Source organism: Hyperolius riggenbachi, chromosome 5 (genome assembly GCF_040937935.1).
Source record: "Hyperolius riggenbachi isolate aHypRig1 chromosome 5, aHypRig1.pri, whole genome shotgun sequence".
Taxonomy (NCBI): Eukaryota; Metazoa; Chordata; class Amphibia; order Anura; family Hyperoliidae; genus Hyperolius; species Hyperolius riggenbachi.
This window is the reverse complement of record NC_090650.1, coordinates 381,161,111-381,185,799: the sequence shown is the minus strand read 5'-3', so window position 1 is coordinate 381,185,799 and position 24,689 is coordinate 381,161,111. Positions and strand designations below refer to the sequence as shown.

Here is a 24,689-nt window from a genome sequence, read left to right as displayed (position 1 = left end):
AACATTGGAATGTAAACAAAGATACTTATCTACAGTTTGACTGCAGTTTTGAAGCTGAATAGCAGGACAACGAGCTTTGTTTAACAATTTCAGTGATGTTCTGCTAGAAAACATTTCTGGGATATTAGCTTTCAAGCTGTGAGGAATCTTTTAGAGCAAAGTAGAAATGCTGGCTTTCAGACCACTTTAAGATCCATCCTTGCTTTGTTTAACCTCACCCCTCACTAACAGTTAAAACAGGAAGTTGATCAGGTTGCTTAACCACTTAACGACCGCCTAACGCCAATAGGCGGCGGCTGGTCGTAAGTGGGTTTCCAACGAGCGACCGTTCCATGTCGGTTCACGGAGTGTGTCTCCGTGGACAGCCTGCGAGCCTCCAATCGCGGCTCGCAGGCGAAATGTAAACACGCGGGGAAGAAATCCCCTGTGTTTACATCATACGGCGCGCTGCTGCGCAGCAGCGCCGTAAAGGAAATTGGCGATCCCCGGCCTTTGATTGGCTAGGAATCGCCGCCGTCTGATAGGCTGAAGCCTGTTAGAGGCGGTACAGGACGGATCGCCGTCCTATACCGCCTATCTCGAGCAGGAGAGGGAGGGAAGAAGAGGGAGGGGGGAATAGCGCTGCGGAGGGGGGCTTTGAGGAGTCCCCCCCCCCCCCCCCCCCCCTCGGCCACACAGAGCAGCGGCGATCAGACCCCCCCCAGCAGGACATCCCCCTAGTGGGGAATTAAGGGGGGAAGTTTTATCGCTCTGCCTCAATCCTGATCTGTGCTGTGGGCTGAAGAGCCCACGCAGCACAGATCAGCCAAACATGCTGCGGTCCTTAAGTGGTTAAAGCTCCTGTGTCTATAAAAACTGCGACCCGGTTACATGTAAACTGTGCTGATATTGAATGTAAAGTTTTACAATACGCTTACCAAGTTTACAAATATGAAAACACAGAAAAGAATAAAAAAATATGTCCTCCATAATCAATATAAAAAGACAATATATACAAAATGTTGCTTAAATATCACTAGGTAGAAAACCGTTATTAGATCAGGAATCTTTCATCTATGAGAGTTTTGGATGCCAGATTCTTTTGCCCCACAGCCCCACGGATAATCCGGAAACACTGAAAAACAAACAGGTTAGACCGACGTTAGATAAAAGCGAAGTTACATTCTTCCAGAACATTCAATAAAATCACGCTTCCCTACTTTCTATTGCCCATACAGTTATCCTATTCCCCCTGTACAGGATACAGCAGGGCTGGAAACTGCCATTGTAATGGATGTATTACCGGTATATTAAAAAGAAAATGAGAGCTTACAAAGATAAAGTACATGGATGTAGCTAATGAGCTACATACTCTTCAGTGGAGAACATGCAAGTTCCTTTACTCTACGACATTATTGTATTCCTCAGAAATGATCACTGCTTGATTTAACTCTGGCAGTACATCAACAGGCAGGAAGGTGTTTATCTGAGGAATGGTACTTCATGCTGGGAATACATGGGTCGATTCTGGCGCTCCATTCTGCGCCCGATCGTTTTGCCTCAGCGGCAAAACGTTTGAACGGTGATCGGACATGTCGGAAATTATAACCATCTAATCAGCTCCCAATCGAGCCGCGTATTCCCAGCATCACAGAAACAGTTAAGGAAGTGAAGCTCATTATTCATAATAAGAGGACATAGAAATGCCTATTTGAAGTAGTTCAGGCGCGGGTCTAACTTAAATTTTACCCAAAACTGCGACTTCAACACGAATTGCTGCTGACAGATTGAATCACACACTAGCTACTTATACATCTTGGCAATGTCTCTACTAATATACAGTCAATATTTAGTGCAGGCACATCATCAAAGAAGTCCTGTGTGCTTGATAATGTGATATAGGCAATAATAAATGCAGGAACGAAGGTTATCAGCACACGAATTTGCAAGTTATAGCAAGTTTTTTATTTGTCGCGAGGTATACCACACGCCTTGATAAAGGCAAACCCTGCGTGGCTCCCAAAATAAAATCAGACTATCTGTGCACCTTGGCACAATAAAAAGCATGCTATAACTTTCAAATCAGTGTGCTGATAACCTTCGTTTCTGAATGTCTCTACAAAGGTTCAAGCTCGACCAACTAGATACAGACAATAACAAGAAGATCTAGGGACCATCAATAGAATATTAAAAGTGTAGGCATGCTCTGCGTAGCCTACTTTCACTTTCAACTGTTCCAGGGCCTGTGCCACCCGGTTTCTGCACTGGCCCTACGTTGGAGTTTGAGCGGATACACATTTTGTTACATCAATTTGGATTATGCATGTTCTATCACAGACAATACCACAGGAGTAATGCAACATCTCAGAAATGTCACAGCAGATTGATGGGTGGATGGGAACAAAGCCAAGAACTTCAGCAGCGAGATCCTCAAACTATTGTACTAGCTCGTATCAACCCAAAAATGATTTCCAAGTTTTAGATTTGATGCAACAGGGACCTCTTACCGATGGCCAGTGTCACAGCAGACGCTGGAAAATCTCAGTCAACTAGCATGTCTATAGTGGCCCCAGATCCTCCTTGATATGTCAACAAGAGAACCAGGCTGGAGGATTTTTTCAACTGAGTACAGGCCGCGTCTATTGGTCTTCTATTCACCGTGTGCTGCACCGTTGGCCCTCCTCTCCTTAGCAACAGGATGCCTTACTCGCCTATAAGTGACGTGTTTGTGCAGAACTTAGCCGCGAACTGTGGCCCAGAGGGAACGACTCCCAATCGCTGCTCTGTTAACTGTGGAGCTGGGCAGCATCACAGGAAATAATGCATGTTAACACCGTCCAAGAAGCATCTTACCTCCTGCTGCAGGTAGGTGATTATAGCAGCTAGAATGAAGTTTTGTGACATGAGATCAACAACACAAAAAAACAGGGCATCGAAGGTGAGCAGTGTAGATTCCTGGCCGTAGAAAAGGACTTCACTGAAGGAGTGTTTGTCATCTGTGGAGAGAACAGGCAGAATCTTTAGTAGTAGACACACCAGAACTGAGAGAGATATGGAGGCAGACATTTATTTCCTTTTAAACCATGCACACTGCCTGGCTATCCTGCTGATCCTCTACCTCTAATACATTAAGCCGGAGACCCTGAACAACTATATGCAGATCAGATACTCTGAATGAAATGTGACTAGATAAGCCACATGCTTGATTCAGGAGTGTGATTCAGACACTACTGACCAGAAAGATCAGCAGGGCTGCCAGGCAACTGGTATTGTTTAAAAGGAAATAAATACAGCAGCCTCCATATACCTCTCAGTTCAGGTGTACTTGAAAGAAACCAAGCTCCTCTTACTGCTTCCTCTCTGTAGAGATACTAACCTTGGTATAATCACCTGATAATGAACATGAAAGCGGTCATACCATTATAAAAGATGCTTCTGTCCATTGGCTCCATAAATTCCATGCTGAGCACTCGCTCCAGTAGCAGCTTATCTTTCACAAAGTAGTCCATGTCTTTAAAAGCCTACAACAAAAGCAAATGGTCTTCAGATCCAACTATTGATGAATGACAAGACACAGAACATTTATATTGCACCTTTCTCCTGGCGGACTTAAAGCGCCAGAGATGCAGCCACTAGAGGGCACTCTATAGGAAGTAGGTAGGGAGTCTTGTCCAAGGTCTTCTTACTGAATTGGTTCTGGCTTACTCAAAAGGGAGAGCGGAGATTCGAACCCTGGTCTCCGGTGTCAGAGGCAGAGCCCTTCACCATTAGACCATCCAGCCACAAAATAGGCAGGAGACACAAGATGTCGCTTTCATAATCTGGCTGCTTTTATCTAGTGCTCAAGTCTTTGGGGGCAAACGGCAACCACCAGCCAAATAAAGACTCATAGAACACATTCTGATTTTTAGTTCCCTTGTAGAGAAGAAACATTGGCAGAATGCGAAACAGTACTTCTCACAAAGAACCACAGTGGCTTGTTTGGTTGGGGTTTTTTAGGCATTTTTATTGGAAAGGAATACAATTGTATAGTAATAACAAAACATAATTAAAGCATGCAAACTTGTCTGCTCAATTCACTAGAAGACCAACTGGTCAAGATGAAATGCAAAAGTAGTGCTCACATATTTTCATAAAGTGGCTAGTCACTTTAGTATTTCAAAGTGAAACATTGGCACAATTATCTCATTGAGCATAAAATATGTTAATATTTTACTGATCAGCTAGTTGTTCAGATCTTATTAAATTTCTTGACACCGTTCCATACTTCGCATGTCAGTTTAGACATGGTCAATGTGCAGGGAAAGGTGCAGATTGCTTCCATTTTAAAGAGACTAACAAAATGTTCAGCCTTATTTCTTGTTTTCTATAAATTCCTATACCTGTTCTAATGTGGTCTGGATTACTGCAGCCTTTTCGAGTTGCACTGTCTCTGTAATATAGCTAATCTTCTTTTCTTTGTCAAGCCTTGTCGAGCCAGAGAGGAATGTGCTGCCTCTGCTGTGATAGGGAGAAGTTATGCACTCCTCCTCCATGCCCCCTGCAGGCTCTGTGTACTTTGTTTACTACTCACAGACAGAGCTCTCTGAGGGGAAAGGAAGCTGCCTGTCTTGTGCTGAGAACTGTGAGAATCCCAGACTGGAGTGCAGATAATTCTCTATGTAATAAAAACGTGTAGTATACTGTAACATGAGTTACACACAAACATCACTTCCTGGATAGCGGCCATGTTTTTTGTTTGTAAACACTGCCTAAAACTGGTGATTAAAAGCCAGGATTGTGGCGGGGAGCTGCGGAAACGGCAAAGAGGGGCCCAGGAGAACAGAATGAATAGAATGGTATGCTTTTTATTGTAAGAATTTGAGAGTACAGATTCTCTTTAATGGAATGGCCTTTTCAGCATAAAAAATGGTATTTGTGGCATGGTGGCTATTTAGGCCCCTATCATCCCCAACAGTGATCTCTTAAATGAGATGATATGGGATAATTAAAATGATGACGCCAGAAACAACAGTTTAATCCTTTACGAAGGTCATCCAGTTAAGGAATGGTGAACCAAAACCACCAGAATATTTTAATTGTGTGCCTAAAAGAATCCAAAACACCTCTATTGAAAAACCACTGCAAAGTACAATGTTGCCTTCACATAACAGAAGGTACTTGCACGGTCCACCTCCACACGACAGAAAAATAATTCTCATAATGGGTCAATTCATGGGAAGGAGAGTAACATGCAAATCATTCCTTGGAAGCCAGACCTACATTCAGATCTAGTTTAGGGGGCACACCTATAACTAATGCTGTAGTAATTTGGGAGGAAAGATACTTGGGAGCTGTGATTGCTGATCTTGTTTAAAAAGTGGACAGATCTAGGCCTGACACTAATTTTGACCGTTTCCTTGCAAGACTCCAACCTGGAAAAGCAGATGATTTTTCAGAAAACTAGGATCATAAAGATAGCTCTGAAACTTGCAACTGTAAAATAAAAATCAGCAATGGCACCAGTTCTCAGATTCACTGTGTAGTTTTGCATTCAGAAGTAGAGTGGTATTGAACACAGCATACATACAATACATACGTGGTCAATGAAGGAACTGAGAAACTTGTTCATGGTGTGGTACGCCTTTGTGCTCTGCTCTGACGCAGTGGGCGAGTTGTGTAAAAAACGTGAGGGTCCACGATTCTGAAATGAACACAGAAGCCTTTACGTTTTGTGCAGACAGAATTTGAAGTGACAAATCTGCAGAAGGTGGAAATGATAGATCTTCACACCAGTAAGACTACGAGCTGTTCATACCCTTGTTAAGTTATCGTGTATTCGGTCAAACTGTGTCCGGGCTCTGCCAGATATGGAGATCTGAAAGGTCTGAATGTCCGTGTTCGGTTGCAGGCCTCTCTGGCTGCACATGTTCTCCTACAAAACAAGACAGGTGTTAAAGTGGGATGAAACCCAAAAATACATTTTGCTCTAACAAGAAAAAAAAAAAAAAAAAAAAAAGCACAAGACTGATATTAGGTCACTTGCAGACATATTTACACTTCACTGAAGAGAAATGTAACATTGCCGGTTGCGGGATAAATTATCAGACTGTCTTGTAATCAAGTAATTACTGAGCAAACAAAGCAAAGAAAGTTCTCTGCTCTCCGATTGAATCCAGCAGAAGCTTTTCTGCATTGGTTACACAGTTTAGTATAGCTCAAGTCAATATGATCATTTTGGTATGACAATGGCAATCTTACTAATTAGCTTCTGAGAAAAATAGAAGTTTCAATATAACCCCTTCCAGCAGCTTGGAAATCATTTATATCTTCTTCTTCTTTTTTTTTTTTTTTTTGCTGTTAGTTTTATGTTGTGTTAATGTTTTAGACCATAGATCAGATTTGAGTTTAAAGGGAACCTTAACTGAGAGGGATATGGATGTTTCCTTTTAAACAATACCAGTTGCCTGGCAGTATACGCTGATCTCTTTGGCAGCAGTAGTGGCTGAATCACACCTGAAACGAGCATGTAGCTAATCCAGTCTGACTTCAGTCAGAGCACCTGATCTGTATGCTTGTTTAGAGGCTTTGGCTAAAAGTATTAGAGACACAGGATCAGCAGGAGAGTCAGACAACTAGTATCATTTTAAAAGGAAAAATCCATATCCTTCTGTTTAGGTTCCCTTTAAGTGTAGACCCTTATATTAAAGATACACTACCAAATATTATTTTAGATTAGAATCTGCGATGGTTTGCTTTTCTGCCCGTGTTATATTCTCATCTCTTTCTGATAGTGTGGGAAGACTGTGTAGATTTGGAATTGGCGCTAACCATTTAGGTGCAAGCGCTACATTTAGCTATGTATCAGTATTCCAGCAATGGTTTCCGCATTTCCTCCATAATTTGGCTAGTCTAGCTTTTGACTAAATTCTCCCCTTGCAATGTCTATCCTGAGCCACCGCCTTGAAGTTATCTACCTCCGTACATTTCTCTTCTATCCCCCTACACGCACGCACGCACGCACACACACACACACACACACACACACACACACACACACACACACACGGGATGGGATGCTCACTTTCACACAAGCCAACGTGTGCACAAACCTGATTTCATACATACATTATGAATCGCATGGATAACAGTGGTGCCTGGATGAGTGAATCTTTAAATGCATTTGTTTGAACATTTGCATGCGAGTGTGCGTAGGGTTAATTGTTTTTTTTCATTATGAATCACGGCGTGACGTCGGGAAGTTGCGGTTTGAAGCATATTAGCTGTGCTAGTTCTAATTCACAAAAACGTTGGTGCCGGATGATGAGCTCCCAGATGCGTTAAAACGTAAAGCTTTGTAGCGCTTTGTGTAATGTGAAAGGTAACATGTCAAACTTTTCCAGGGGCAAACGCAGGATTTTTAACCACTTGAGGACCCAACCCTTTATCCCCCCTTAAGGACCAGCGTTGAATTCTGTGATCTGTGCTGGGTGGGCTCTACAGCCCCCAGCACAGATCAAACACCAGGCAGAGAGATCAGATCACCCCCCTTTTTTCCCCACTAGGGGGATGATGTGCTGGGGGGGTCCGATCTCTCCTGCTTGCGTGTGGCACCTCAAAGCACCCCTTCGCGGCGAAATTCCGCTTCCCCCTCTCCTACCTGGCCCCCTGGTGATCGGGGCTGCACAGGACGCTATCCGTCCAGTGCAGCCTGTGACAGGACGTCCCCTGTCACATGGCGGCGATCCCCGGCCGCTGATTGGCCGGGGAACGCCGATCTGCCTTACGGCGCTGCTGCGCAGCAGCGCCGTACAATGTAAACAAAGCGGATTATTTCCGCTTGTGTTTACATTTAGCCTGCGAGCCGCGATCGGCGGCCCGCAGGCTATTCACGGAGCCCCCCGCCGTGAATTGACAGGAAGCAGCCGCTCGCGCGAGCGGCTGCTTCCTGATTAATTAGCCTGCAGCCGGCGACGCAGAACTGCGTCGCTGGTCCTGCAGCTGCCACTTTGCCGACGCGCGGTATGAGTGCGCGGTCAGCAAGTGGTTAAGGGGGGGGGGATTCCTGAAAGGTCCAGAAGTACTTTTGTCCCTGAGTGCTTCCGAATAAAGGTGGCTCCATACTGCCCATGCACAAAAGTGCGCTGGCGTATTACGGAGCTGCCTATCTTTGGAAGTACTCAAGGACATGAGTGTTTGAGGGCTTCTGGAAGCAGCAAATTTGAACGGGGGACAGCGCTGGAACAACTCCCCGAGAGAGGAACGGGAGATAGACTTAGTTTGGACAGATCAGTGGAATATGCCACATAGTGTCACATATGATGCAGGGATATATGCATCTGCGGAAGATGTCGGCACTATATAAATACCAAATAAAGATAACAACATTAGCATCTGTAAATAAGCTACATATCAATTCAGAGTATAGGAACACATTTCAAGTCTCACAAACCAATTCCAGTAGAAGGGTACATACTGTATATTGTCAGTATATAGACCAGTACATCAGTTCCAAGGCTTGAAAAGGGACAAAAGAATTTGGCACCAGAAGACCTGTTCCTCTGTAAAAGGAACAGCTAGGACCCAGTTTTTACAAAACTTTCAAAGTGATACAAAGGGCTCATTCACACTAGGCAACGCATGCATGAACGCAATTTCATACATTTATTGCAATGTGCTAAATCGCATCGGTCGGCAGCTTCCATTCTATGAAAAAAAAACGCATTACAATGCATATGTCGTGTGCGATGATGTTCCCGGATAAATTACAACGCAGTATACGAGAACGTAAACTGTAGTGTGAATGGTAACATGAAAGTCTATATAATTTCATGCTACCTGCATTGCAGGCATTATGTGGAGTGCTGTCTGTCATGACTCACCGCACACAGTGTGAATGAGGCCTAAAGCAATACCAATACTAACTGCCATCTAAATAGTATCTTCAGCAATGATAGACAAACAAACCCTTGCAGTTGTGCTGGGCCTTTTAACACCTAACTTTACAACACAGCATAGAAAGCAAACATATCTCCACATTTAATGTTCATATCAAAAGACACACTTTTGGTCACAAAGGTGCAATTCGTGGCAGCACGGACACATCCAGCCAGCACTAGGGAAAGGGGGTAAACAAGGCTGAATGAGGGAGGGAGGAGGGAGCAGTGGAGAGACTGACATAGAGCAGAGAGCGTATCTGTATTGCAGTCCCACATCACACAGAGGCTACTTGCCTGTAATGTGTCTCCTGTCCCTGTCAGCCTCTCACACAAGCTGCAGGCAGCCCTCCTGAAGTTTAGGGACTGTCAAAAACTTTTCAACCTGTGAAATACCTTATGTAGCTGTCCACATGCAGTCTTTACAAAGGTGAGAGCTGAGTTTTTCCCACAGACCCTGCAGGAGGCAAGCCTCTGTATATTTATCAGCTTGCCCGCTTCAGCAATTGCAGGGATTTTTCTTTTTAAAGGTACAGGAGTCTCAAGGGGGTATTCCAGACTTCGGTAACCCGCGGCTAAATGCGCCAGTGCTTTCTAACTGCATCCTAGGAGCTATCTGTCAAAACGCACAGATCAGCTCCTAGTGTGAAAGAGCCCTAACCCCCTAGCCTTTTCTTTATCAGTTATCATCATCCTAAACTTAATGACTAGCTAACCGTGACTGATACTCCCCATCTATTGATCTACTGTATTGTCTCTCCGTACAGCAGTGAAATCTTAAGAGACCCTAGTTGGGCAAATGTTAGCTAAATTCCATTGGTCTGATGAGGTACCCTTCCACTGAACTGTAAGCTGGCATTTGGCAACTGCATATCTGAATGCTGGCCGTTACCCCCTATGGGCACCTGCATCAGATATTTAATGGTCATTTGGTGTTGCCCAAATAAAAAATCTAGATTGAAATATGTTTGGGGGAGAAGACATAACCTATGGTATCAGTTGAAAAGTGCCCCAGAGCCATCTGAGTAAAAAGGGCACCTCCATAGATTTCAATGTTATTGATTAGCGGTAATGAGCAGTGAAAAGGGGCGCCCGTTATTTTGTATCAGCTATATCATGGAAATGTTTGCGATTACAATAAAGGACCTAATACCAATCATACTTACACTATATGCCCTTCATATAATTACGGCAATATTTTTACAATTACATTTTGGCCTCATTTGTTTCATTTTATTGGCGGCACATTACAATCCACACAAAATACTGGTCATTTTGATCAAGCCATGTCTTTTCAATATAACACCTACAAAGATCATTTTGAAAAACGTTTGTTTTTGTCAGTAACCACTTAACGACCAGCTAACGCCCATAGGCGTCAGCAGGTCTTAAGTGGGTTACCATGGATACGGCCGCTTGATCGAGCGGCCTTTCCATGTCAGTTCACGGAGGGTGTCTTAGGCCTCCCTAGGAGGTTAAGGCTAGGCACTACCATAGTGGGGTGCGGTGGTAAGGCGTGGTTAGGCATGGTAAGGCAGTCCCCAGCTATCAGAATAAAAATGTCTAACGTGGTTTGTAAACAAAACAACAGAGTAAACAAACAAAAACACCACTGTTTCATGTACAACAAGCACCACAGAACTTTGAGAACCACAGTTCTGGATGTATATATATTACACACAGCATAACATTAAGGCTTTGTCGTCTGAGCTGGTTTGGAAAGGCAGGATTTCATCTTTTAGTTACCGCTTCTCGCTTTAAATTCGTGTTCATCTCCTCCATGTTGGTGTCAGAATGTCCATGCACTGAGCGCCCGTGGATGTAATACCCATAGCATTTGTGGGACAAAATAAACACTGAAATCTGCCAGGGAAAAGCAACAAGACGCTTATTAATACAAATCTCCAAAAACCATGAAAGTTTCTATAAGTCGGTGACCTTATTTTACCGAAGACTTTTTACACATCACTGATTTTTTCATCATGACCGATATACACTGGCAGATGGCTTATAGATTTGACCAACAGATAGATCCCTCTGATAAAAATGTGATCAGATAGGGACCTATTCCAGTCACACACTGCAAATAGATTTTTAATAGATTTCACCTGGAAATGTATTTGTGCAGCACGGTGGCGTAGTAGTTAGCACTCTCGCCTTGCAGCGCAGAGTCCCCAATTCGGATCCCAGCCAGAGCGCTATCTGCATGGAGTTTGTATGTTTTCCCAGTGTCGTGTGGGTTTCCTCCGGGTACTCTGGTTTCCTCCCACACCCCAAAAACAGAGATAAATTAACTGGCTTCCCCTAAATTGGCCCTAGACTTCGATGACATATGACTATGGCAGGGATTAGACTGTGAGCCCCTCTGAGGGACAGTTAAGTGACAAGACGATACACTCTGTACAGCGCTGTTGAAGATGTTGGTGCTATATAAATATTAAATAATAATAAAAGCAGCCACAGTGCAGGGCCAACTGCTGCGACTCCAGGTCTTCCCCCATTTAAAATGTGCTCCCCCAGGACCCCTGCAGAGTGTTGGCAATGGAGCGCATACTTACCTGTCTGCCGGTGAACTCCTCCCATGTCCCCTCTCCATCCCCACTGTGCTATGTATGTAGTGACATAACGTACATGCTGCCAGATGATGGGGTACAGGCGGCCCGGCGAGGAAGGAAGTAGGACTCAGGATGGAGCGAACCGGAGGACCAAGGTGGAATTCAATGCATCCATTTTCAACCTGTATAAATTTTGTACACAAAATTTACATAGTCCTCAGGGCCGCCTAAAGGCATAGGCACTCCAGGCGGCCACCTGAGGCGCCAATTGGCTCCAGGGCGCAGCTGCTGGATCTTGTGCTTGAAAACCTTTCATTCATTCCATGCTGGCCACTGCTGAATTCCCAAAGCCCCCCTCCCCCAGCTTTCCCAGTGGATTTTATGTTAGCCTCTTCTGTGCTAAAGGTCTCCATATAATTGAGCTCACCTTCCTGGCTTTACTCTGGTCTCCCCCCCTGCTGTGACTGGAAACAACTGAAAAGAAGCAGAGATCTGCATGTGTTGTATGGGGAGCATATCTGATCTGTGGGGACATGTTATCTGCATTTGATCTGTGGGGGGCATTAACTACATTTATCTGCATGTGATTTATGGGGGGGGGCATATCTGATCATTGGGGGCCCATTATCTGCATTTGATGCATGTCTGTGTGTAATCGAAAAGGATGTGCTGGACCTGAGCCCTTGTAGAAGAATATCCAAGAGATCAAAAGGAAGAGTCCGCACACAGGCTTTTTCTTGGGACTGTGCAAGTCTATCGTCCCATCACGCACACATTAAGGCCTCTTTCACAGTGGGACGTTAAAGTCGCATGTTAGAAAATGTTCCAACGCAGACTAAGGCCTCTTGCACACTGCAAGCAAATCAGATTCAGATTCAGATTTTTAATCTGTTTTTACATCCGATTCCGATTCAGATTTTTAATCTTAACTGCATGCTGCGTTTTTTGATCCGTTTTTCTGTTGAATGTATTCAAGGAAAATCGGAAACGGAATCGGAAACGGAATCGGAAAACGGATTTGCAGTGTGCAGGGAGCCTAAGGGCTGGTTCAGACGGACGTTTGGAGGTGTTGCGTTTGCTGGCGTCGCGTTCAGCAGCGTTCGTGTGCGTTTGGATGCGGTCGCGTTTTTTCTTCCCCTAGGGGGACATTAGCCGTCGCGGTTAACCTCCCCTGGAAGCTACATGTAGCTTCCAGGGGCTCCTTGAACGCCAGGGAAAATCGGGACCCAAACGCCGCGTTTGTGTAAACGCGCTTGAAAGCTTGGTACAAACGCTCCCATTCACTTGAATGGGAGCGTTTAACACCAAGCCCTGAACGCTGGCTGTAAACGCTCTGCAAGCGTCCATCTGAACCAGCCCTAATGCACAGCAATGCAAAGTCTGTGCGACATTCACAGTGCACACGTTGCGTTTTGTGTAACGTGTAGCAATATTTAGAAAGTGCTGCATGCTGTGACTTTAGCAATAAATTTGCTGCGTTATCTGTGTTGCACACGCTCAGTAATTTTTGTTTGTTTTTTAATGTAACGCATGTGCTGTTTTCGTTCCATCAGTATGCGACAAAAACGGCGCCCCAAGAGACACGTTAACGTTGCATCACACGCAACGTTCCACTATGAAAGAGGCCTAAAGATTTGACCATTACAATCGATTCAGAGTCAATAAGGTCCTCTTTGTCAAGGTTACTGGGAAAAGCCTGTGTGTGGACCCTTCCTTTGAACGTGTGTGTGTGGTGTGTGTGTGGTGTGTTTGTGGTGCGTGTGCAGTGCGTGTGCGTGGTGTGTGTGTGGTGCGTGTGCGGTGCGTGTGTGTGGTGTGTGTGTGTGTGGGTGGTGTGTGGGTGGTGTGGTGTGTGTGGGTGGTGTGTGTGTGGCGTGTGTGGTGCGTGTGCAGTGCGTGTGCGTGGTGTGTGTGGGTGGTGTGTGTGGCGTGTGTGGTGCGTGTGTGTTTGTGTTGGTGCGGGGCACAGACTTTCCTCCCTGGAGTGACAAAGGCTAGAGGCACCCCTGATAATCCTGCATCAACTCAGAATTATTTGCATCTCACTGCCCATCCCTAGTGGAGAACATAGAGGGCAGTGTTTAAGAAGAATAGAATGACTCAAATTACTTATTTTTAAATATTAATTTATAAATTAGTCAATGTTTGCCCATTGTAGAATTTTTCCTCACTCTGGTTTACATTTTGGAGTTATCATTGGTGGACACAGCTTTATTCCAGTCAGGTGATCTCTGCAGAATATTTGTTCACTGAAAGTCCTTATGCCACTAGAAAATAAACCTGGTCTTCTGGAATACTCAGAGGGGTAATTACGCATATCTAATCAGCCAAGGCTAAGCATCACTAGGAAGGGGTGGGGATACACACCATATACATAGAGAGTGCGGAAAATTAAATGTAGCTTCACTTAACTGTGGCTTCTACCAGCACCTAGAAGTCACTTGTGTCCCTCGCCGCAGCTCACGTCTTCTCCGGGTCCCACCAGCAGCCTCTGAAGGATCGCAGACCCACCATCTGCTGTGCAAGTGTGGGCGAGCACCCACGTCATCAAGAATGTACCGCGTAGGCGCAGTACACTCCTGGTGACATGGGCACATTCTAGCGCGGCACATGTGCAGAAGACGCCAACCCATCTTGGGATGACATCAGCAAATCACCACAGTACGATATTGTGTGGGAACAAAATCACAAATGCCTCACCCCCTAAATGAAGATAAACCCTGCTGGCTGCCAAACAATTGCTCAAAATGAGTTCATAGAAATGAGCCCACCATTGAGTAGTAAGACCCGGGTCTGGATGATTAATAAAGATATTACCACCTGTGAAGGTCTCCTGTAAACAAAAAAGTGAGAGAAAGGCCTAAAGAGTGCTTATAAGTGACAGTATGCTCATGGAACATGAACGATAAACAATAAAGTCATGTATAGACAGTGCATATATGGATCAGGAATACCTGTGTGTTAAGGGATATACATACATAGCCCAGGGTGATGGATGGAGGCAGCCATGAAGTAAGGGTGGAGGGAGGCACACTAGACGCTCCACGCGTGGCGTGGTTCAAGAAAGACCACTTCCTCAGGGCCGCGGTTCGTTAGCCAGGCAATCAGTGAATCAGGCTATTGTGCCTGATCACTGATTCCTCTCCCCCGCAGAAAAAGCGACAGCTTCTCTCGGAAGCTTCGCTTTTTCTGGCTTCATGCGTCCCTCTAAGCGTATGTTACGCTTAGAGTGAGTCATGCAAACAAACTCATGGCTGCCATCTTGTGGCCAAAAAGTAAAACTACAACTAAATGTAAAAAAAAATAAAAATGCACATATATTTACCCCAAACAAATACTATTTACATCCCACCCTTCCAAAAATACCCAAATAAAATGTTTCATATAAAAAAAAACAAAAAAAAAAAAAAAACATTACAATTAAAAAAAAAATATGTCAATATATACCTAAGGGTCTAAACTTTTTAAATATCAATGTAAAGATGAAATAGTTCTATTTTTTTTTTTTTTTTACTTTTCAACTTGTAAATAGTGATGGATGCAAAACGGAAAAAATGCACCTTTATTTCCAAATAAAATATTGTCGCCGTTCATTGTGATAGGGACATAATTTAAATGGTGTAATAACCGGGACAGATGGGCAAATACAATACGTGAGTTTTAATTATGAAGGCATGTATTATTTTAAAACTATAATGGCTGAAAACTGAGAAATAATGATTTTTTTCCATTTTTTTCTTATTCTTCCTGTTAAAATGCATTTACAGTAAAGTGGCTCTTAGCAAAATGTACCACCCAAAGAAAGCCTAATTGGTGGCGGAAAAAACAAGCTATAGATCAATTCATTGTGATAAGTAGTGATAACGTTATAGGCTAATGAATGGGAGGTGAACATTGCTCAGATGCATAAAGTGAGAACGACTGAAGGCTGAACTGGTTAAGTACTGCTGCATATATATTTTTATTCCACCTCAACTGTATGTACTATGTCTCATGTATTGTCTAACACCATGGAACATGATGGAGCTAGATTAATCACAAATAATACTAAATTAATTCCTGATCCTATTTCCTCAGCTACAGTGGAGGAAATAATTATTTGACCCCTCACTGATTTTGTAAGTTTGTCCAATGACAAAGAAATGAAAAGTCTCAGAACAGTATCATTTCAATGGTAGGTTTATTTTAACAGTGGCAGATAGCACATCAAAAGGAAAATCAAAAAAATAACCTTAAATAAAAGATAGCAACTGATTTGCATTTCATTGAGTGAAATAAGTTTTTGAACCCTCTAACAATAGAAGACTTAATACTTAGTGGAAAAACCCTTGTTTGCAAGCACAGAGGTCAAACGTTTCTTGTAATTGATGACCAAGTTTGCATACATTTTAAGAGGAATGTTGGTTCACTCCTCTTTGCAGATCATCTCTAAATCCCTAAGGTTTCGAGGCTGTCTCTGTGCAACTCTGAGCTTGAGCTCCCTCTATAGGTTTTCTATTGGATTAAAGGGGAACTGAAGAGAGAGGTATATGGAGGCTGTCATGTTTATTTCCTTTTAATCAATACCAGTTGCCTGGCAGCCCTGCTGGTCTATTTCTCTGCAGTAGTATCTGATTAAAACCAGAAACAAGCATGCAGCTAGTCTTGTCAGATCAGACTTATAAGTCTGAACCACTGAAACACCTGATCTGCTGCATGCTTGTTTAGGGGCTATGGCTAATAGTATTAGAGGCAGAGGATCAGCAGGGCTGCCAGGCAACTGGTATTGTCTAAAAGGAAATAAACATGACAGCCTCCATATACCTCTCTCTTCAGTTCCCCTTTAAGGTCCGGAGACTGACTAGGCCACTCCATGACCTTAATTTGCTTCTTCTTGAGCCACTCCTTTGTTGCCTTTGCTGTATGTTTTGGGTCATTGTCGTGCTGGAACACTGAAAGGAGGTTGTCGTTCAGGATTTCACGATACATGGCTCCGTCCATTTTCCCGTTAATGCAATCAAGTTGTCCTGTGCCCTTAGCAGAAAAACACCCCCAAAGCAAAATGTTTCCACCCCCATGCTTGATGGTGGGGACGGTGTTTTGGGGGTCATAGGCAGCATTTTTCTTCCTCCAAACACAGCGAGTTGAGTTAATGCCAAAGAGCTCTATTTTGGTCTCATCAGACCACAGCACCTTCTCCCAGTCACTCACAGAATCATTCAGGTGTTCATTGGCAAACTTCAGACGGGCCTGCACATGTGCCTTCTTGAGCAGGGGGACCTTGCAAGCCCTGCAGGATTTTAATCCATTGCGGTGTAATGTGTTTCCAATGGTTTTCTTGGTGACTGTGGTCCCTGCTAATTTGAGGTCATTCACTAACTCCTCCCGTGTAGTTCTAGGATGCTTATTCACCTTTCTCAGAACCATTGACACCCCACGAGGTGAGATCTTGCGTGGAGCCCCAGAGCGAGGTCGATTGATGGTCATTTTGTGCTCCTTCCATTTTCGAACAATCGCACCAACAGTTGTCACCTTCTCTCCCAGCTTCTTGCTAATGGTTTTGTAGCCCATTCCAGCCTTGTGCAGGTCTACAATTTTGTCTGACATACTTGGACAGCTCTTTGGTCTTTCCCATGTTGGAGAGTTTGGAGTCTGCTTGATTGATTGATGCTGTGGACAGGTGTCTTTTATACAGGTGACTAGTTAAAGGGACTCCGAGCAGTGCAGAAACTATGGAAAGATGCATATCATTTTAAAGCTCTCTTTCTCCTCTTTCCAATGATATATAAACCACCACCCTACGCCTTTTAGTTTTCGCTATTTTCGCGATTGAAATTGCCGCGACCGCGATTTCGATCGCGAAAATAGAGGAAACTAAAAGGCGTAGGGCGACGATTTTGGTGTCGCGAGAAAGAGGAGAAAAAGAGCTTTAAAATGATATCCATCTTGCCATAGTTATATTGTATTACACAGGACGACACTTTCCCCAGTGTCAGCAGCTCCATTCTGCTGAATGCAGCTACTGACTTTGACAAAAAGTCGCCCTGTGTAATACAATATAACTAAGGCTTGATGGATATCATTTTAAAGCTCTCTTTCTCCTCTTTCTGACGACACCTACATCGTTGCCGTACGCCTTTTAGTTTTCTCTATTTTCGCGATCGAAATCACGGCCGCGGCAATTTCAATTGCGAAAATAGCGAAAACTAAAAGGCGTAGGGTGGCGGTTTATATATCATTGGAAAGAGGAGAAAGAGAGCTTTAAAATGATGTGCATCTTTCCATAGTTTCTGCACTGCTCGGAGTCCCTTTAAGACAGGTGTCCTTAATGAGGGTGACTAATTGAGTAGAAGTGTCTAACCACTCTGAGGGAGCCAGAACTCTTAATGGTTGGTAGGGGTTCAAAAACTTATTTCACTCAATGAAATGCAAATCAGTTGCTATCTTTTATTTAAGGTTATTTTTTCGATTTTCCTTTTGATGTGCTATCTGCCACTGTTAAAATAAACCTACCATTGAAATGATACTGTTCTGAGACTTTTCATTTCTTTGTCATTGGACAAACTTACAAAATCAGTGAGGGGTCAAATAATTATTTCCTCCACTGTATGTATGTGTGCTGGTACACACCGCATAATGATCACTTGTCAATCTGAACACCCAGATCAGATAACAGCATTCATAAACGTGTGCCTAGGCACATGCATTACTTAGAAATCAAGTAGAAAAACAACCAGCAATCCTTACATTACTCATTGAACATAAATCCACAAACTGTCGTATTTTGTCTTCCACAAATCTTTCATAGATTCCAGAAAAAAAGAGGATCTAAAAATAAGCAACAGACATGAGGTAATTTAAAATTGACTTTTACCACACAGACCATCACATAAACACCCTTCCAGCCCTCCCCCATACCTGTAAACATCCAACAGCAAGCCATAATGCAGTGGCCACTCCATACCGCAGAATGCGACTCCATGGCGCTATGTAATCCTGTGGATCCCTGGACAGGCTGGATGACCAATCCCGCAATGCCAGGTTCTCAAAACCAACCACCTGGAAAGCAAAAAGGCTTTATGAAAGCATTTATAGCAGGACGTTTGAATCAAGAACTTTTTTTTTTTTTGCTGAAATTAAAAAGAAAATACAATTCAGTGGTCATAGTCACCACACTTCAGTGGGAATTACATAGCAGAGGGATTGAACAAAACCCAAGCAAGCCTAACCATAGGGGGCACACGTACACAGGAAAAAAAATTGCAACAAAAGTAAGTGAGATGCCATCAAAAGGGGTCATGAGGAGCATGTCAACCTGTAGCAAGCCTGAATTATTACAGGCTTATTTCTTAAAGAGACTCTGTAACAAACTTTTCAGCCTTATTTCTTCTATCCTATACCTGTCCAAATGTGGTCTGGCTTACTGCAGCCTTTTCTTGTTGCACAGTGGCTGCGTTATCTCTGTTATATGATCTAATCTTCTCTCTTCTGTCGGGCTCAGGCAGGAATGTGCTGTCTGCTGTTATTGGCAGAAGCTATACACACACTCTCCACAGCCTATCACAAGCTGGTAACAGCCATGTCTTTTGTTTGTACACACTGTCTAAAATTGGCAATTACAAGCCAGGATTGCAGCAGGGAGTGGCAGAAACAGCAGAGAGGGGCCCAGGAGAACATAATGAATAGAATGGTATGCTTTTTATTGTAAGAATTTTAGAGTACAGATTATCTTTAAAGCGGATTTGAACTCTTGCACAGGAGATATGGAAACACAGCGAAATCCTCCCTGTGTGTGTTTATAGAGAACAGCCTGTCTAATTCTCCCTTCTCAGCAAGTAATGAGCTAGTGTAATTTGAGCTGTCAGCAGACTTTGCCAAATTCTAAGCTAATATGAGGTTAACCCTTTCTGTGCTTCCAGGATACCAGGAAGTAACCATTCTGCAGTAAGCATTCTATAAGCTGTAACAAGGAAATGTTTTTCTTTAAAAGGTTATTATGATGTATCTTATCTTTTAGAGAGGAAGTTCTGAATTCAGATACACTTTAGCTAGATTCAGATCTGACAGTATGAGGGTACATAGCCAGGCCTGCCACAATCTTTCACATACTGAACTTGAATGTGGTAAAGAAGCAACTAGTGAATATTTACAACTATCAGTGAAAGGTTAACACCACACGATTTCCCTACCGTGGAATTGATGGAACCGTAATAAAACCAAATCTACCTTAAGGAAGAAGAGTACGATTAAAATTTGGAAGAGGGGATTGATCCTGCGCACGGTCTGAATTTCATTCCACTCATTGGCTATGAAGTAAGTCCTCCAGATACTGACAGGCGTAGGGCCAACTTTTGCAGCACCTGTAAGAGCCCCCCAAAAAAAGGAAAAAACAAACAATGTACACTCCTAAGCAGTTATTACCAAATGTAAATGCAGCCTTATCCTGGCCACCATTCAGGCTCTGCACACACGCTTGATCACCATCGTAAAAACAAGCTATCCCCTACAGTTTACAACAAACAAAATGTGCACATTCTGTGAATTCAACAATGGCACAACAACGATACTCACCTAAGAATGGGATCTTGAGTTTGACTCTGTGCCTTAGAGCCTTCTTGGTGCTCTGTGCCTTCCCTTGTTCCACCGCTGGGCTTCTGTTCAAAACTGCTTACCTCTTTTGGTCTCCTTGAAAGTACTTGGGTCCATATTGCACTCGCACAAGCCCGAGTATGGAAAAAGGGGAGCCAGAGTACCGGGAAGGCTCTAAGGCACAGGTGTCAAGGTCAAGGCCAGCAGGCCGAATATGGACCTATTTGGCATTTTATGTGGCCCTTCCAATGTCCATCATCATTGTAAGCAGCAAAAAAATTTGAGTCTGTGTGCAGCAATAACCCACGGGACACCCCCAACAAATTTAGCATGGGGCCCCTGCTTGGATCCAACAATGCGTTAAAGAGACACTGCTGTGAAAAAAAAAATTATGATATAATGATTTGTATGTGTAGTACAGCTAAGAGATAAAACATTAGAAGCAGAGACATAAGTCTGATATTGTTTCCAGTACAGGAAGAGTTAAGATACTCCAGTTATCTATGCAAAAGAGCCATTGAGCTCCACGACTTTCAAAGTCACAGAGAGCTCTGTCTTCTGAAGCTTGTTATCTCAAGTGTCTGTCACTGTATTGTTTTTCTCTCTGCAGAGGACAGTTCAAAAGTTCACTAGCCTGCTCTGTAAAATCATTTACAATGCAGAGTAGTGTGTAAACTGCAAATATTACAGAATGATGCAATGTTATATAAAAAAAAAAAACACGATATAACTGAAAAAAAAATGCAAATATTTTCTTTGCTACTAATCTAGTAATTATCCGTACTACACTACCAATTCATTATATCATAATTTTTTTTTTTTTTTTTTTTTTTTTTTTTTTACACACTTCAGTGTCTCTTTAAGCCACTTTTGTTTTTGCTGGAAGTCGAATACTCTGTGCTACCATACCTCCTTCTCCTGATCACGTGACATACCTCAGGAGCCCGCAACACACAGACACACAATCTCACCTTCAGATTTTAATGGTCTGTTTTTTGGCCTCTCCCAATCAATGAAGAAGATGTCAGTGCTCAGCTGAGACATCAGTGTGCTTAAAAACTGTAGGGCCTGAAACAGATTTGAGTTGAGTAAATTCATAATGTCATAAAGTAATACAATTTCAATAGTTTTACTGTAAACAAAGGAATCAAAAACCACAGCACCACTCTACAGATGTCTGCATTAAAACTAAAGCTACTGAACCCACAAGTGTAGCTAAACAATATTGCTATACTGCACCACTAAGGAAAATTCCCCTTCATTTCACAAGACACATTTTGGGAGGAGTTTCCTCAGTAGAGATTTGTAAGGCCTCGTTCACACTAGCTAACTGTACGCCATCTGCACTGCGCTGCTGATCCCATTCACTATAATGAATCGCTGCGCTGTGCCAAAATAGGCGTACAGCAGTGCTATATTTGCATTGCACTGTTGCGCAGTGCATAAGGTATGAATGTCAGACAGTGCAGTTGATACACTTCTAATGTTCATGCATGTTGCACACCATACTTGTTGCTGAAAAGCGCACTGCAAAGAATATAGTGTGAATGAGGCCTAAGCCATAGTTTCCCAAAACTATTAAAACGTCTGTCAGTGTGACCATCAGGCTTCAGGTGGCTGTAGCCTCAGAATGACATCTCTACCTGCTCAAGTATGCCTGCCCAAGTGTCAAACATATTTAATCTTTATTATCAGGTTGTCATTAGGTAAACTTAAATAGTGTAAGAACTATAATTAGAGAAACATATATATGCATATCTTATGTTATATGACTAATGTAACTGTTTGCATTATTATATCATGTGCAGTGTGTGTTTTATAATCCTATTATATCTGGTGTGCTGTAAATTATAATAACCGTATGAACTGCTTATGAACTATAGATACCCTTTCACCCAGTAAGCTTAAACTGTTGGTGAACCTTCACCCAGAAAGAATAAACTCTTGGTGAACTCTGTAGAAAGAACTTTCACCTAGTAAAAGTATGAACTCTGAACGACCTATCAACTGTGTATAAACCCTGTATGTCGTAAATTTCAAGTTGGCTCCATCCAAGGCCAACTCCCCCTCACATGGATGGGACATTTCTAGACATGTCTGGCCTTTTGGTGACCCTGAAGAAACAAATAGTATAAATATGGCCTTGAAAAGCTCAGTTGGGATCATTAGAGGCACTGTATATCGTATGGCTTAGAATGGGACTAATCTCAGGGTCGTGGGTTCGGACACCCAGGAATGAGAGTTTGGTAAAGTATCTTTTTAATTCATGTACTTCAGATGACCAAAGCTGTTAGATATTTATGATGTTACTTCAATATTTCTGATAACATTGTTCTATGTAATTTTGTATATTGCTTGCATATAACAAGAATACATTTTTATACAAAAGGATCTACGTCTAAGACTCTATTATTTCAATGGAGATATCTGTGATACTACAAATACATATTGTTGGTATGACAGTGGCTATACAGCCCATCTGACCCACTCCAGGAGAACTGACGCTTAATTGAGTTTAGTATTTTCCATAGTTGGTTCATCTATTTTATATACCGTAATAGTCCAACAATTGGCGCCCACGTGGATATCTCCTTGAAATACTAGCAAAAGAGGTTTCTTAATGACTGAGAAAACAAAACAAAGGGGTTTTGTGCGCACAAAAAAGATCTTTAAAAAAAAAAAGGAAATAAGTTATGGCTACTTCAAATGATAAGGTCATAAATCTTACATTTATGGTAGCTGCAATGATTAAAACAGCACCTACACTGATAAGGAGGGCTGTTACTACAATGTAATGCACAGGACCAAATAAAAATTGTGGATGAATTACAAGGTTTTTACAGACAACTTTTCTCAGTACATGATGAAATACTATATGTACACAAATCAGCATACGGGATGATTAAGGAGGAGAAAATCTCAGTTCATCTGGAATTGACAAAACAAGATAAACTTTATCTGTGAGGCTGCTGCAGATGCCGTTTGACAGCTATGTTTGGAAAAAAAAAAGTGTGTTTCTGATCTCCTGCCAGCCACAGATTTCAGTACTTTTGGAAAAGAATTGATACCTCAACAAACAACACAACTCTTCCTGGGATACAACTCTTGGAAAACAAGACTCCTGGAAAACAACTATTGGAATACACAACTCTTGAAATGCAGTAGAAACAAAAGATTTGCAAAAAAAAAACAAAAACTGAAGAATGACTCAAAGTAATTGGACCTCTGCATTTTTAAAAGCTCTAAAAGAACTGAAACAGACAAATGCATTGTACTCAGGACTCCTACACTTCCAAGAAATCCAAACATTAAAGACTTTGCTTGTGTAAATGTTGTGCCAACAATGAGAGTTTTTCAATATAGGCTGGAGAAACAGTCACAATGCAGGAGATAGCAAGTGAGCAGAATGGAGGAGTTCACCTACCAAATACATACCAAAAATGTTATTTAGGCTAATAATGTAACACCATTATAAGTTCTGAACTTTTTGTTGCATTATTAAAGACTGCGGGGTAAAGACAAGCTCTTACAATGTGATTGGGCTAAGGAATTTCTACAGCAAAGGTGAAGCTGGCAATAACTGAAGTCTGGAGATCACTCCACAATGTCTCTTAAACCAGATGCTGAGTGGACACAGGAAAATCCCAGACTGACGCTTCAAGTGAAATCACATTAACAGCAGCTGAAAACAGAAACTCTCCCCGTCAGGTTCGGCCCTTCTTCAATGACGAATGGAGTGATTATTGGCGAGGAAGTCCTATTGATTTCTGATGCAATTGGACCAGGCAACAGCGAAGGTAACAGACTGAAAAGTTTGTGACTCACCAACTGTCTGACCACTGGCAATAGAATACTCAAAGACACTGCTGCCCATAACTCTTAGGAGAGGAACCCCAATAAGAAAACAGATCACTGCAGGAATACAAAACGGACTTCTGTGGAATGTAAGAATTCAGTTACACACTCCACCTGCTTCACCCTATGGCAACACATGCAAAACAAGGCGAACCTAGTGTTCCACACAGCACCTCGGCTGGAAGGGAAAAGCCCTTACTAACACAGAAGCTGAAATGAATTCACAGAACGCTTTAAATCATAGATATGGCATGATACTTTTGTTTGACTGTATATAATGCATGGAACAAGTGAAAAATACAAATGAGGGAGATTAGATTCATTATCAAATTAAAAATGTCTGAAAGATGAATTAAAGATGAATTTCATGAAGAATAGGATGCTGCATTCTAGCGATGCTTGCCTCTTAACTACATTTCAAAATCCCAAAGACTTCTTATCTAATCTTCCAAAAGACATGAGAAAGAGACATCTTCAAGAAATCAAGGCCTACTGGATAAATTAGACCTGATACTTTTAAAAATACAATTGTATGCTGAACATAGTGGATTACACTTGCCTTAAAAAAAATGGATAGTGAATCACCCCAAAAATACTCGTTAAACAAAGACTTTTATAACCCACTTTGATTATATTTCTGTGCACGTTTTATTAAAAAATGCTTTGACATCCATTGTTTCTGCAGCTAATACATAGGCTGTAGTTTTTAAAGCTCTAAGCATAAAAAACTCATACATAGCAGTATTAGTAGAAAGTCAGTATTTAATATGCCTCTGCAGTTGGCTAACAGTAAATAGTTTCTGTAACGAATATGTAG

At 42.4% G+C, this 24,689-nt stretch overlaps 2 protein-coding genes across 5 annotated transcripts in view; both read right to left on the bottom strand.

Moving 5' to 3' along the window:
* Window positions 1-2,883, bottom strand: part of PDP1 (pyruvate dehydrogenase phosphatase catalytic subunit 1) — an 89,386-nt gene extending 86,503 nt beyond the window's left edge. The window contains exon 1 of the mRNA XM_068237656.1: window positions 2,833-2,883. The gene's annotated coding sequence lies outside the window, so the exon portion shown is untranslated. The remainder of the gene's footprint in view (window positions 1-2,832) is intronic.
* TMEM67 (transmembrane protein 67) overlaps window positions 662-24,689 on the bottom strand; it is a 64,892-nt gene continuing 40,864 nt past the window's right edge. For 3 of the 4 annotated variants that reach the window (XM_068237645.1, XM_068237647.1, XM_068237649.1), the window contains exons 19-28: window positions 20,989-21,085; window positions 19,655-19,788; window positions 18,347-18,487; window positions 18,176-18,256; window positions 10,641-10,757; window positions 5,777-5,893; window positions 5,558-5,662; window positions 3,398-3,500; window positions 2,833-2,975; window positions 662-1,114 (exon numbers count right to left, since the gene is read on the bottom strand). In XM_068237645.1, coding sequence (XP_068093746.1) covers window positions 1,034-1,114; window positions 2,833-2,975; window positions 3,398-3,500; window positions 5,558-5,662; window positions 5,777-5,893; window positions 10,641-10,757; window positions 18,176-18,256; window positions 18,347-18,487; window positions 19,655-19,788; window positions 20,989-21,085 — 1,119 coding nt within the window. In that variant the 3' untranslated portion in view covers window positions 662-1,033. Of the gene's footprint in view, window positions 1,115-2,832; window positions 2,976-3,369; window positions 3,501-5,557; window positions 5,663-5,776; window positions 5,894-10,640; window positions 10,758-18,175; window positions 18,257-18,346; window positions 18,488-19,654; window positions 19,789-20,988; window positions 21,086-24,689 lie in introns of those variants that run through there. The other variant, XM_068237646.1, reaches the window with a different exon arrangement.